The 12,914-nt window shown below is 68.0% G+C and overlaps 1 protein-coding gene across 2 annotated transcripts in view; it reads right to left on the reverse strand.

The window, feature by feature from the left end:
• Positions 1–121: 121 nt before the first annotated feature.
• MROH1 (maestro heat like repeat family member 1) overlaps positions 122–12,914 on the reverse strand; it is a 60,968-nt gene continuing 48,175 nt past the window's right edge. For both annotated transcript variants that reach the window (XM_044244773.1, XM_044244771.1), the window contains 12 exons: positions 8,736–8,890; positions 6,255–6,420; positions 5,519–5,715; positions 3,172–3,309; positions 2,797–2,911; positions 2,291–2,437; positions 1,967–2,155; positions 1,447–1,605; positions 1,244–1,378; positions 1,032–1,134; positions 887–952; positions 122–421 (listed from right to left, as the gene is read on the reverse strand). In XM_044244773.1, the coding sequence (XP_044100708.1) occupies positions 336–421; positions 887–952; positions 1,032–1,134; positions 1,244–1,378; positions 1,447–1,605; positions 1,967–2,155; positions 2,291–2,437; positions 2,797–2,911; positions 3,172–3,309; positions 5,519–5,715; positions 6,255–6,420; positions 8,736–8,890 (1,656 nt within the window). In that variant the 3' untranslated portion in view covers positions 122–335. The remainder of the gene's footprint in view (positions 422–886; positions 953–1,031; positions 1,135–1,243; positions 1,379–1,446; positions 1,606–1,966; positions 2,156–2,290; positions 2,438–2,796; positions 2,912–3,171; positions 3,310–5,518; positions 5,716–6,254; positions 6,421–8,735; positions 8,891–12,914) is intronic.

Below are 12,914 nucleotides of genomic sequence, written 5' to 3' on the forward strand. Positions count from 1 at the left end.
TCGGGGTTTACGACCTGCGACCCGGCCACTGCTTGGGGCCTTCCCCAGTTCAGAGTCTTCCTAAACGGGGTGCAGGCGCTCCCCGCTGCCCCTGGAGGACTGGCACTCCCATGCCACCTGCTGAGGACCCAATGGCTTTATTGGAAACCGGAGTGGGGGGTACAGCCGCTTGCCCCCCCCACCCCCGCGCCGCGCTGGCCTCCTGTGGCCTCTCCAGAAGGGCAGGCGTTGGACCCCTGTGTGGCAGGGGGGGCGCCGGCAGGTCCCGACTCCGCGCGGCCGGCAGGCGGCTCCTTGGGGGAGCTCCCAGGGGGTTCCGCTGTGGCGCGGGAGCGTCAGGCGAACTTCCCCAGGCGGCCCAGAGTCTCGGCAGCCTTCACGCGCACCAGCGGGGCTGGGTCCTTGAGCAGCAGCTGGAGCGCTGGGGGACGGGAGTGGGGGGACAGCGGGCTGCTGCCAAGGGTTGCCCCTGCAGCCTCTAGAGGACGCCCTGAGCCCAGGACGGCTGCCAGCACCCCCCCACCCAGCCCCCGCCTGGGCCCGCCTCTCTCCGGGGCGCACCCCCCTCCCGCTCCCGCCCCCGCCCCCGCCCGCTGGGGCCACCCGCCCACCGTCCTCCAAGACAGGCCTCTGCCGGGAGCGCCTGAGAGCCAACGGAAAGATAGTTTTTCCTTTTTTAGTGTTTTTTAAGCTCTTTTGGAACAGTTAAGAAGTTTCCGTGAATTACTAGAGACGATGAGGTCACCAGTGACAGGGGAAAAATCCTTGAAATCCAGGAAAATCACTTAGTCCCCCCTGGTGCCCACAGGTCAGTGAGGCCCCGCGCAGCCGGACAGGTTGGGGGTGGGGTGGGGTGGGGTGGGGGCGGGGCTTGCCCGGGGCTGACCTGCGGTGAGCGGCTCCAGGTCCACCTGCGGCCGGTGCTCCGCCTCCGCGTGCAGCACCAGGAACCCTGGGCGGTGGGGCGGGGTTAGGGGCGTGGCCAGGGGCGGGTCAGACGGGTGGGCGTGGCCCGAGGGGGCGCGGCTCACCTGTGAGCATCGGGGCGGCAGCGCGGACGTCCTCCCAACTGCTCTTGAAGTAGAACAGGCTGGTGCTCACCAGGCGGCCCAGCAAGTCTGGGAGGTGGTGCATCTGCAGAGAGGCCACGAGCCGGCCTCCAGCCCGGGCCCCGCCCGCCCCCGGCCCCTGCGCCCCGGGCCCCCGCGCCCCCGGCGCCCGCGCGCCCCGGCCCGGCCCTCACCAGGAGTTTGCAGGCGCAGTTGAGGAACTCCCCGAAGTGCAGGCCCCGCCCCTCCCGGAGGTGCTTCTGCAGGGCCGCGGCCAGCTCCTCGCACTTGAGGTTGGGGCCGCTCATGCACAGGGCGAACCTGCAGGCCTGCGGGTCGTGCGGGTGAGTCCCCGCGACCGAGAGCCCAGCCCGCCCGTCCCCTGCGGGAGACTCACGCTGCTCACGGCGGCTTGGGGGTCCTGCAGGTGCAGCAGCAGGGGCACCAGCCCGCCCACGACCTGCTCCAGGAACACGTCCTCGCAGCCCCCGCCGTGGCAGGCCTTGTTGAGGTGCCCGAAGAGGCGGATGGAGGCGGAACGGAGCTCCATCTTCTCCTGCGAGGGCGGGGGGGGAGGGGTGGACGGGCGGGCGTCAGCCAGTCCCTGGCCTCAGGCCCCTTCCCTATGCCGCCCTCCCTGTCCCTGTGTAATGGGCATGTGCCCTGCCCAGGCACCTGGGGAGGGATGGAGAGGGGCTGCCAAGAAAGAACTTGCCCTCGTGGGACTGGGGCAGTGCCGGGAAGGGCGCCAGCACCGTACTCTAGAGGGTCTGCAGGGGGCACAGGGGTGACCCCCATGCTGTGGGGCCCAGGTAGCAGGGTAGAGCCAGGGCCTAAGGCTCAGAGAGGAGGTGCCACGGGCGGAGGGGGATGCGGAGGAATGTGAGGCCTCGGGCCCCTCGCCCCGCCCAGCCTACACTGTCGAAGAAGGGCCGGATGCGGATGGCGACGTGCGGCAGCACGGGGTGCAGGTCCTGGGGCTCCATCAGGTCCAGCAGTCTTGGCAGGCCCACCATGGCCTCCAGGGCCACCAGGTTGTGAGGGTCATCCCTGTCGTCCAGTCCGCTGAGCACAGCCGTCAGGAGCTGGGGGCCGTGGGCCTGCACCTGGGTGGGGGCGGTGCCCGCATTCAGCTGTGCCCCAGGTCAGGAAGCCCTCGCCCGGCAGGCCCGTCCCCATGGTGCTGCCCGCTGGCCCCCCGCCCCCGTGCCCAACTGCAGCGCCCACACAGCGCTCCTGACCTTGTCCGGAGAGCCGGAGGCAATGTTGGCCAGGCCTCGGAGCACCAGCCGCCGCACGCTGGCGCATGGGTCCTTCTGCCGGGCCACCAGGTTGTCCAGCAGCGACTCCAGGAGCGTTAGGTCATTCACCACGTTGCTGTTCAGCAGCTGGAAGCAGAGGTGCCGTGACCGCCCCGCCCACTGCACTGACCCCTGGGGCCTTGTCCCCACCCTGGGCCTGGTCCAGACTTGCTGGGAGCAGTGCACATGGCCAAGGCCTCTTGTTTCTGACTCCTGACCCAGCTCACTCAGGGCCCATCTTTGGCACGGTCACAGCCACAAAAGGGCTGCGGAGAGAGGGATGCTTTGGGCCCGGGGAGAGGGCCCCGCCCCCACAGAGGGCCCAGCACGGAACCCACAGCCAAGGCAGTCTCTTCATGGGCGCACAGCGGGGCCCTCTCCCACGGGTGGGGCAGAGCATCCCCCGCCCTCAGGCCCCGTGGCCATCTGGAGCAGGTGACCCCTACCTCGGCCAGAAACCCTGTGGAGGTGACCCGCTGGATCTCGTATGTGCTGCCCTGTGTGCCCACGAGCGCCGCCATCACCAGGGGCAGCCGGGGACCCGCAAACTTGGCCATGGCGCTAGGGAAGGAGGCCAGCCACATACCGTGAGTTTTGGGGCCTCGGGCTGCCCTGCCCCAACTCCCACGTGGACGTGAGGGCTGCCCCTGCCTCCCCTCCTGGGCCCTCGCCCCCTGCCCCCAGCTGTAAGCACAGCTGCTTTGGTGGCCTCCCCACTTGCACACACCCAGGGGAGGTCCCCAGCCCAGCTGTGCAGCAGGGTGGAGGGCCCTGGTCCTCATGTGTGGGGGTCCCAGGGCCCCAGACAGCCCAAGCCGAACCTGGCCAGCCGGGCGACCCCCTCCTCATGCCCCGCTGAGGTCCTGAGCAGCTGCCAGCCTCCCTCCAGCTCCATGCGCTGCACCACGTCCTCGCTGCCGCCCCGGAGCAGCATGGCCTGCAGGGCCTCCACGGCAGAGCTGCAGGGACATGCGCGGATGCGTCTGGGGATGCCAGAGGGCCCCCAACATACACAGGCTCAGCCTCCTGGGTCGGGAGGATGTCTCCGGGCTGCCTGGCCTGTACCCTGCCAGCAGCACCCTCTGGGGGGCCCCTCAGGCTCCCCCCGTCTTGAGCTGGGCACCAGGAGGTGGCTCTGGACCCTCTGACCACCACCCCATGACGGGCAGGTGGGGGGTCGCTGCAGGCAGAGGCCCCAAGGCCCCACGGCACTGTTAGTGTCACAACCTACAGAGTTTTTCACTCGCCTTGATGACCTCCATTTAATTAAAATAAGAAACAGAAGAAAGAGCGCAGAAAGTTATCGAGAAAAGTGAAGCCCAAGGCAGGTCAGGTCTGACTTGCGAGCGGTCTTCAGACGAGCGGGTGGGGTGGGGACCCGATGCGGGCAGCCCGAGGAGCAGGGTCCAGGCGCCCAGAACGAGGCCCCCGTGCTCACAGGCGCACAGCCACAGCCTCCCCGGGAGAGCCCAGAGCCCAGGGAAGGGATGGCAGGCGGGTGGGGCTCCGTGCAGGCGAGGAGGGCAACCCCGCCCACAGGCCAGGACGGCCGGCGGCTGGCTGGGGCGCGTCCAGCCCCACCTCGACCCAGCCGCTGGGGGCATGGCAGGCGCAGCTGTGCCCGCCGCCCTCACCCAGCCCTGCGGGCACCTGCCTCTCCCGGCTCCCTTGCAGGAGTGGCCGGAGCCCCCAGGGCGCAGCTGGGATTTAGCAACTGCCTTTTGCCCAGCTGACTGGGAAGCACTCGGGCTGGCAGCAGGCAGGCGACAGGGGAGGGAGCCCGCGGGCCTGGGTCTCGGCAGAGCCCCGCGGCAACGCCTGCAGCCCCGAGCGAGCTCACCGGGGCTGGGGGGGGGGGGACACACAGGGGGCGCGGGGACCACAGCACCTCCCACCCTCCCCAGGGCTGACCTCTCCCCGGCAAGTGGCCACCTCGCCCCTAGGGCAGCGCACGTGACGCTGGTGTCCGGCCGCGGGTTCCCGCCAGGCCTCCACGGCGGCAGGGACTCTGAGCGGACGGCTTGCTCAGGTTCCGACGGGCTGTGACCGGGCCCAAGTGCCGGGACGCAGGTTTGCCCGAGAAGCTGCTCGGATGAGGCGCCGCCAGGGCCTGTCCACCCCGCTGCCCGGGGCTCTTACAGATGTGGTCCTTCCTGGGGTCAGACTTCCGAGGCCTGGCCCTGCCCCCCTCAGCTCAGGGGTGGCAGCTGGGGAGCCTGATGGGGGCTTGTAGCCCTGCAGCCCCCAGGCCATGGAGCGGGGTCGGTGTGCCAGGCCCAAGGCGCCAAGTCCATTCACGTTTTCCGCTTGGTCTGCGCAGAACCAGAAGGCTCTGCTGAACAGTCTCTGGCAAAACGTGTGAGTGGCTCCTGTGTGGGGCAGCGCAGCGGGGCCGAGAGGAGGGGACAAGCCGATGCTGCCCGCTGCACCCCCCCGGGGCCAGCTGACAGCGCAGGCCTGCAGTGGGTGGGGAGGCAGCCTGAGCTCACTGTTCCTCGGGCTTCGTGTGTCGCCCTGTGGCCTGGGGCAGTCACCTGGAGCCCTGAGGTGCCTCCCCGGAGGGCGCAGGAATGAGCCCAGAGACCAGGTCAGGCAGGCAGGTGTCCCAGCACCAGCTCTGGTGACCGCTGCCGGCAGGCCGCTCCAGCCACCGGCCTCCTGCCCCAGGACCCCGGGCCCACTTGGTAGAGACCACAAGGTTCCCACAGTCCAGTGACAGCTGCAGGGGAGGAGCCCTCTCCGCGGGGCGGGGCGTCTGACGCCTCCGAAGGGGGTCCCTGATGGGCTGGGAGGGCGGCCGGAAGCCAGAGCTCAGGACTGAGGCGGCACACGTGGGGCTGTGAGGGGGGCTCACCCCGTGGCTCCACGTTCTAGAGGAGGCAGGACTCAGGACCTACCCGAGCGTCCGACAAGCCCCTGCAGACCATGGGCAAGCGGCAGCTGCCTCCCCCACAGCCCCAGTCCCGACTGTGGGACCCGGGACATCATCCGCGGGGGAAGTGCCAGTGTCCCAGACACAAAGCAGGCCCTGAGTCAAGCCCCCAAGGCCTGGCCTGCGCTTCCGGTCCTGTCCCTGACTGCCAGGATGCCGGGCGCCCTTGCACACGCGTGCACACACACGAGCTCGTGCCACAGTGCTGGGGGCAGTGGGGGGGGGGGCCCGCCTACCTGCAGGGCTCGAGGGTCCTGGGGGCTGGAGCAGAGGCCGCGCTCCTCCTCTCCTTGGCCTGCAGGGTCCGCGGCAGCGCGACGCCCACGGTGCAGCTGACCCGCTGCAGCAGCGCCGCGAACAGCTGGGGGTACAGCCCGAGCACCGCGGGCCCGGACGCCGGCACGCTCATCACCTCGTACAGCGCGCATGTGGCCTGGGGACAGGGGCCGCTTCAGGCTCAGCCCTCCCTCGGGGGCTGGCCGCGGTGAAGGCTGGGCCCTGCACCCCAAAACCGGCCCACCCGCGGCCCACCCTGGCATGCGTGGAGAGCTCGGGCCCGGGGAGGGCTGCAGCCTAGCTGGGCCATCAGGGGCCGGGGGCAGGCACGGGGGCAGCGTGGCCACCTGGGGACAGGCCTTCCGCCATCTGCGCTCGGTCCCACGGCAGGAGGAGGAGGGAGTTCTCACAGCTGCTTTACTGCTGAGAACGTTGCCAAGCGGGCTCACTTTTTTCCGCAGGATGAAACGGACTCCATGCCCTTGGGGACCAACACCTGTGGGGCCTTAACGAGCTCGGCCTCCCAGCCGGGCTGGCGCCCGCACCCCTGTTAGCTGCCAGGTGCCTGAGGGGTGGCACCCGGGCCACCTGTGGGGTCCTCCTGCCGGCAGCAACACGGCCCCTCCCCCGGCCTCCTCGACGAGCAGGGGCAAGGCCGTGCGGGGCCCCACGCGGCAGCCCCAGGACCCCACTCACCGCAAGGGGGAGCAGAGTGGCCTCGCGGCCCGGGGAGCTGCTCAGCAGGAAGGTCCGGGTCTCCTTGAACGGGACGTCCCTGCTCATCTTGTCCAGGAGCAGCCCCAGGACCTGCGTGGTGAGGCCGGGCTCCACAGCCAGCGCCCGCCACAGAGTACAGGTGTGGCTGGAACAGGGCGGAAGGCCAGTCACCCCCAGGTCACTGCCAGCCCCACACCGTGGCCCTCCGACGCGCCCGCGAGCCTTCACTCCCACCAGCCGGGAGACGACCCCCTGACCTCGCATCTCCCCTGCCCCTGGGGGTCTGGGAGGCGAGCAGCAGGCCACAGAGGGCAGGGGGAATGGGGCGACATGAACACAGGCTCGGAGGCCCCCCAGGAGGCTTTCCCGGAGGGGAGGGCACTCTGCAGGCCTCGGCCGGAGCGAGTCGGGCCCAGCAGGCCCTGGGGGTACGACTGCGCCAAAGCCGCCCAGTCCACGGGCCGCACAGAAGACGCGCTTCGGACACCCGGTGGGACCTGGACGGTCCGAAGAGAGATTTGGAAAGAACAGCCGCCGCCCTTCCCCCAAGACACGGGAGGTCTGGCGCCCGCTTGGCCCAACCGCGCCCACGGCGACCTGGGACCCCGGCCGGGAGAGGTCCCCTTGAACTCAGCACAAGAGCGGGAGGACAGAAAGGTGAGGAAGGGGGGTGGGTCTCCAAGAGAAAAAGGACGGAGAGGACGCAGGACGGAGGACAGACACTTGCGTCCTCCAGTGGCCCTGCAGCAGCCTGGCCCGGCCCCCAACCCATGCACCGAAACACCTGTCCAGCCAGACTCCCGGCTCCACAGAACGTTCAAGGGCGGCCGGGCGAGGGCCCCTTCCCATGCCAGAGCCGGAGACCGCAGACTCTCAGCGGGGAGACGCCGAGGACCCGCCGCGCAGAAGGAAAGCGACACGGGCCGAACGCACGTGCCCAGCAGGAGGGGAGGGTGTGGCGCGCCGATGGGGACACAGGGAGGCGCTGGGCATGGTGGACACATCCACCTGTGTCCAGGACAGGGCCCAGCACCCTTCTGACCGCACACACAGGGCCTCTGTGGACACTGCCATGGAAGGGAGCGGCGCACCACGTTCCAGTCACTTCGCTTATGGGCAGATTTCAATTTCATATCATTTTTCACAAGCCACAAAGAATTATTATTTTGATTTCCTTTCCTAACCACTCGTAGGCCCATCGTGAGCTCACACTTTGGACAGAAACCAGTTGCTGGCCGGATCGGGCCCACAGCTGCCCCGTGCAGATGCCTGGGCTGGGACAGTTTTGCGCTCATGCATAAACTGGGGGGGGGGGCGTTTGTGCCTGCAGCAGCCCCCCCAGCAGGTGTGCCCCAGAGCAGAGACCGAGGGCTTCGTCAAGGAAGCTGGCAGGAAACGCCGGGGGTTCTTCTACGGATTCTGTCATCTGAGCTCACCATGGGGCGGAGCGTGTCTAGTGACAGCAGTCAGGTGGCCGGACGCTTCGCGGAGTTTCAGGTGAGGGGCCCACGGGCACTACTGGGCGCTGGACAACTTCCCTGCCCCCGTCCGGGCCGTGGGTGGTGCCGGTGACACACACACACACACACACACACACCCGCCCAAAGAAGCGATGGGGTAAGTGATGAGCAACGGGGCGGGGCCCGCAGGAGAGCAGCGGCGGGCGGGCCGCGGCCACAGCCAGACCCTTCCGTGTCCCTGTCCATGCAGACGCCCAGAAGGAGCCCCGCGTGCAGAGGCCCGAGGGAGGAGCTCGTGGGCCGGGCTCTGCGCACACAGCCCCACTCTCCGGGCCGCCAGAAGAACAGAAATGGGGTATGACTTCTGGACTAATTCAGGGGCAAAACCAATTCACAAAAAACTCCCAGTCGAGCTAAAAGGAGATCAAAAGAGGCGGAGAAGTGGTCGCGGGGGCAGGGCTCCCGTCACGCCGGCCGTGAAACGCAGCCGGCCGTGTCCCAAGGCAGACAAGGCTGACAGGGACAGGATGTCCGACGATGTACCCCAACGTCGGGGGCGTCCCTGAGGAAGAGAGGCACCCCGACCGGGCAGCAGGCCTCCACGCGCCTCAGCAAGACGCAGCCAACACGAGTCAGGGAGAGGAGAGTGCCCGGGACAGAGGACAGCACCTGCCAGCGGGGGGTGGGGGCGTGCGGACCCCCGCCTGGGGCACAGAGGAGCCCAGCACAGGAGCTCAGAGGCCTCGCCGGTAGCAAAGGCAGGACCAGGGCGCAGACCTGGGGCAGAGAGAGACCCTCTCCTTTGATGGTCATTCGCAGAAAGTCAGGAGCTGGAAGTGCGCGTGGGGGACCCTCCCCAGCAGAGCAAGGGGCTGTGCACACTGACGCAGGAGGGGCTGGCGACAGGCAGGACCCTCAAGTCCAGTTTCTGAGCTGGGCCTTGGCCTGGAGCCCCGCGGTCGGACCCCAGGCCCCCCGCAGCCTGGCAGGTGCCACGTACCTGTCAAAGGGCAGGGGGCTGCCCAGGAGGCTGGCCACCACGGCGGCACAGTGCTGGGACGCCAGGAGGTACACGCTGCGCTGGGCGGCCTGCAGGATGTCCTCCTCCTGGGTGTCCTGCAGCTTCGAGCGGAGCACAGTCACGAGCTCAGGTACCTGCAGGCAGTGGGCCACGGAGGTCAGGCCCTGGGCCCGCACCCCCAGCCCGAGCCATTCCGGTGCCCGCAGAGCACTGGGCCCCAGGGAGAGCGGCTGTGAGCCCCACTCAGCGGGGTCACGGGGAGGGGAATCCCCACAGATCACACTGCTGGCCACCAGACCGAAGGGAGAAGGCAAGAGCCTGGCCCCCTCGGGCAGAGTCACTGTGGCCCGAGAACGAGGGCCTAGATTCGATGTGGGAAGTAACAAGCGCCCGAGAGGCCAGCCAGGGGCAGGAGGTACCACGTGCACACAGGGCGGCGGTCTGTGGGGCGCGCGGAGCATGGGAGAAGGCCACTGGGGTGCACATGGCAGTCACCAGCCCCTGCGGGGCCCTCGTACCCCCGGGCAGGGACACGCAGCCTCCAGCCCCTGGAACAGCACACACAGCCGCCCGCGCCAGGCAACAAGGTGACGGCTGCACTGGGACAGAGAGGACCAGGACGCGGACGCTGGCTCTTGGGCTGTGCCGGGGCATGGCTGGCCGCCAGCGTCCCAGAAGCCGGAGGGGCCGTCAGGTGCAAGCAGCAGCAGGGGGACTGCGGCCGCGGGTGGCCTGTGCCCCTGCCCCGCCCTGGTCCGGCAGGCCCTGTTCTGGGCATGGCCTCGTCACTGCGGGTCCCTGGGCTGACGCGGAGGAGGCGCTGGCCCCAGGCACTGGGATCCATGACCCTGCAGGCTGCATAGTGGCAGACATGGGTCTGAGAGGACAGCAGACGAGACGGCGGCAGGCACACGGTCCCCTGGACGAGGCAGCTGGCACACCCGTGCACTGCCCTTCCTGGGTGCCCAGGAGGCAGGAGCAGCAAGAAGGGCCTGGCCACAGCTATGATGGTGGAACGTTCCAGGCCAGGCCCACGCCAGCCAGCAAGGGCACGTGGGGCCCGAGGCTGGGAAGGGCACGTGGGAGGCCGTACGCCCGTGTGGGCAAGCCAGAGGCCCCTGGCTGGGCTGCAGGGGGAGGTGCTGTCACCGTCATTTCTCAAAAGACTCGTGACCATGACAACATTCTTTTACAACTTTGGGTACAGAAAGCAGATTAGCACACTCACGCCAGGGCTGTCCTCCCACTGACCCGGCTGTCACTGTCACTGTCACTGTCACTGTCACAGCCGGGGCCCCGCCACAGGGAGCCACGTCCTCTCCAGGCCGGCCCGGGGAGCCCCAGCAGTGAAGATGTGCTGAGCTGGGAGGGGTGTCTTCCATACCAGCTGGGTCTGGGGTCCTGTTCCCGTGGGTGCAGCGGCGTCCACAGGAACCCCCAGCCCCCGAGTCCGGGGCTCAACGCGCTCCATTCTACCAGGCTCTCGGCCTGGACACACGGCCCCTGCGTGCGCACGGCTGCCGGCCCAGCTGACTTCCGCGTCCCTCGGTGGTCCCAGCAGCGAGCCCGTGGGCTGCGGGGCGCTTCTGCGGGCGCGGGACGAGCAGCTTCCCCCCTCGCTCACTTCGGGTGCTGGCTCTCTGCCCAAACTTGCCGGGTGTTTCCTTCCAACTGGTTTGGTGGGTTTATCCCGCGTCTCTGATACTTTCCTTGCTGCTGCCTGTTTCGCTCAGCACCTAGAACCCCAGTGCGGGGCTGCGGAGGCTCTCGGCCCAGGGTCGGCTCCAGTGAGCCCGCCCCGTCCTGTCCCAGGATGGGGGTCTGCGTTCTGACGGCCCACCGTGTGGGGCTCGGCCTGCTCGGTGGTTCTGGCTCAGCTTCACCAGCCCCGCCTGCGCCCCCCGCGCCTGCGCCCCGGCTCCCGCTCTCCTGCTCCGTGGTTTCCTCCCGGCGCCTTTGCAGACAGGACCGCTCGCCACGGAGCCCACCCGCTGTACGTATGCAACTCGGGGGTCTCTGGGGTGCCCAGAGCGTCAGGCAGCCACACCTGCCCATCCGAGAGCGTCCCCGTCACCCCCAAGAAACTTCACGTGCATCAGCCACCCCTCCCCGCCCCGGCAGCCCCCCGGCCGGCCGTGCGAACGTCGGAGCTGTGCACTCACACCCCGGGCCTTTGGTGTCTCGTGTCTTGAGTTTTGCAGACGTTTCCCGGGCGGTGCCCAGGCAGCGGGTTTCAGCTTCGTTCCGCTCGGCTGCTGAGTCAGCACCCGCTGCGCGGGGAGCACGCGTCGCGGTTCTGTGTAGGCCGTGGCCACCACTTGGCCGTCGCGGACTGTGCCGCTGTGAGCGTCCGCGTCCGACTCGTGCGGCTGTTTCCCTGCTCCGGGCACAGGCTCACAGGGAGCTGCCGGGCCACGGGCCACCTGCCACGGTGCCAGCCCCACGCTGTTTACGTCCGGCTGTCCTGCTCCCTCGGCTTCCCCGGCACGTTCCCGGCCACCCGCAGGAGGCCCTTCTCCGCCTGCCGGCACCACGGAGGTCAGGAGCGTGTGGCGGCTGCTCTGTCCTGCCCTCTGTGCTCAGTGGTCCAATGTGCCCTAGTTCGTGCTGTGTCCAGTCACGCGTCACCCCCGAGGACCCCATCTTCTGATTTGATGTCAGAGAAGCTGACCCCCTAACAGCGTCCTGGCGTCTCTAGGATGTCCCCCCGCCAAGCTCTGCCAGGACAGGAATGGAAACGGCGGCCCGCCATGGCATCCTTGGGCACAAGAGGCCGGTGTGCCACGGCCCCCATGAGACTCTGGTGGCCACAGACACACAGTGCGGGCCCGGGTGTCAGGAACACCCCTCCTTGAGGGAGGCGCGGGAAGGGCCCTGTCTGTGAGCCTGAGCCGGAGAGGACAGCGTGGAAAAGCGCCCGCCCGCCAGCCTGGGGTGAGGGGCCCGTGGAGAGGAGCCCGGGTCTACCGTGAGCGGCGAGACCAAACACTAGAGAACTCCAAGGAGGAAAGAAAGGCTTTGCGGCACTGCATCTGGCAATGATTTCTTGGCTGTGACCCACAAGGACAGGCGACCACAGCAAAACATCAGGGCACCTGGGGGTGGGGCTCAGTCGTGGAGAGTCTGCCTTCGGCTCAGGTCATGATCCCGGGGTCTTGGGGTCGAGCCCCGCATCGGGCTCCCTGCTCTGTGGGAAGCCTGCTTCTATCCCTGCTTGTGTTTGCTCTAACAAGTAAATTAAAATTCCCCTCCTGCGAGGGGAACCTGGCTCAGCCGGTCGAGCCCGCGGTTCTTGGTCTCAGAGCCATGAGCTCAAGCCCCACCCTGGGTTTAGAGTTTTCTTGTAAAGAAAACAAACAGGGCACCTGGGGGTGGGCGGCTCAGTCGTTAAGCATCTGCCTTCAGCTCAGTTTGTGATCCCGGGGTCCTGGGATCAAGACCTGTGTCGCACTCCCTGCTCAGTGGGCAGCCTGCTGCTCCCTCCCCCACTACTTGTGTTCCCTCTCTGTCTTTGTCAAATAAATAAAACCTTTAAAAAAACCAAAACTTTCATGCATCAAGCGACACAGTCAGCAGAGTGAGGAGGAACCCTGGAGAATGGGGAAAAATGTCTGTAAATCACACACCCGATGCCACGCCGGCACTCAGAGCACGTGCAGCCTCTGCGACCCAACGGCAGATCCAACGACAGCACATTAAACTGGGCCAAGGACACAGACAGATACGTCCCCAAAGAAGACATGCGCGCAGCCAACCAGCGCACCAGGAGACGCCCACCGTCACCCATCACGCGGGAACTGACGGCAAAACCAGTCCGAAGTACCCCGCGGGACACGAACTACAACCCAGACCTCTAGCCGGCGGGCCCTGTCATGGCCGCACCCCTTCCCCGACCCTGCCACAGCTCTCCTCCAGGTCCAGGCTCTGCCCACCCGCCGCACCCGCTGCAGCCCTCGCTGGGAGCCGACTCTGCTGTCCCGCGGCCTTGCCCAGCGCTCCTCCATCTCTGTCTTGAGAAAGTGTTTGAGATGCGTGCGCACGCCCCCATGTGTGCCGGCCTCCAACACAGAGCGTGTGCCCTGCACGGATAAAACATTTCCACCACCAGTAAAAGCGCAGACACCCCAGACAAAACGTGGCCAGAACACTGGTGTCTTC

Source organism: Neovison vison, chromosome 4 (assembly GCF_020171115.1).
Source record: "Neovison vison isolate M4711 chromosome 4, ASM_NN_V1, whole genome shotgun sequence".
In the NCBI taxonomy this organism is placed as follows: domain Eukaryota; kingdom Metazoa; phylum Chordata; class Mammalia; order Carnivora; family Mustelidae; genus Neogale; species Neogale vison.